The sequence below is a fragment of the Octopus bimaculoides genome, chromosome 30, assembly GCF_001194135.2.
Source record: "Octopus bimaculoides isolate UCB-OBI-ISO-001 chromosome 30, ASM119413v2, whole genome shotgun sequence".
NCBI classification, from domain to species: domain Eukaryota; kingdom Metazoa; phylum Mollusca; class Cephalopoda; order Octopoda; family Octopodidae; genus Octopus; species Octopus bimaculoides.
Window position 1 is genome coordinate 8924129 of NC_069010.1, and position 1162 is coordinate 8925290.

Sequence of the window (1162 nt, forward strand, 5' to 3'; positions counted from 1 at the left end):
AGCGCGGACGCGCGACTGCGCGTTCGGGACCACGCTGCTTTAGTAGTACCCTCTCTCTCTCTCTCTCTCCGACTTACACTCATATAATCCTCCCCCTTCCTCCTTGTCGTCACAGCTAAACCCAATCGCATTCGCTCAACGCTTTCGCCAACCGACCAACCAGCCAGCCAGCCAGCTACCCATCCGCCCAACCAGCCAACCATCTAATCATTCATTCATTCATTCATTGACAGACGGCTACAAACGTGAACCGTGTCTCGGTCATTTGTACCCTAGATATCCGGCGTTACGAGATGGTGGGTTCAAACCCACGCACCATCAGGTGCGTGGTAGTCGGCGATGGGGCCGTAGGGAAGACGTCTATGCTCCTTAATTACACAACGAAAGGATACAGTGCGGATTATGTACCAACATTCTACGATAGTTTCAACGGTAAGGAACCTTTTTTCTATCGATATATGTTTTCACTATTGTGCTCGGGCGTCGCTGAGAAGGTGTTTGCTTCGAAATCACATGATTCCTAGTTCGATCTCACCGCGTGGCGATACCTTTGGGGTGGGGGGGACCGACCAAAGCGTTGTGAGTGGATTTGATAAACAGAAACTAGAAAGAAGCCCGGCGTAGGTGAGAAGCTTTCGCAAGTGTCTTTGTCGTTTTACTCTAGCCTGGAGCCGACCAACGTCTAGCGAGAGGATTTCGTAAACGGAAACTGCATGGAAGCCCATCCTGTACACACACACACACACACAGACGTGTGTGTGTGTAAATGAATGCGGGTGAGGGAACAACAAGCATATTTATATATATAATTCTTAAACAAAAATGTTGTTGACAGTAACTTCGAAGTTTCGGTCAGCTAAGCCATCGTCGGACTGCCCGTTTTCTTTATGATTGATCTTAAAACAAACATTAATATATGTGTGTGTGTGTGTGTGTGTGTAATTATCCCTACCACTATCACCACCGCTTGATAACCGATATTGGTTTGTTTACGTTTTACGTTTCCGTGTATTAGCGGTTCGTCAAAACGGAGGAACAATAGAATAGGTACCAGACTTGAGGAAAAGGGGAAAATAAAAGGGACTGAAACACTATTAATGTTGTAGTAATAGGGAGATGAGTGGTTGAAACCCCTCGAAGGGTCCAGATGGACTATATGTAA

At 46.6% G+C, this 1162-nt stretch overlaps 1 protein-coding gene across 1 annotated transcript in view; it reads left to right on the plus strand.

Annotated features, from left to right (window-relative positions):
* The first annotated feature begins 76 nt into the window (after positions 1-76).
* The window catches only part of LOC106881868 (inactive peptidyl-prolyl cis-trans isomerase FKBP6), a 46147-nt gene continuing 45061 nt past the window's right edge, over positions 77-1162 (plus strand). The window contains exon 1 of the mRNA XM_052978050.1: positions 77-432. Coding sequence (XP_052834010.1) covers positions 294-432 — 139 coding nt within the window. The 5' untranslated portion in view covers positions 77-293. The remainder of the gene's footprint in view (positions 433-1162) is intronic.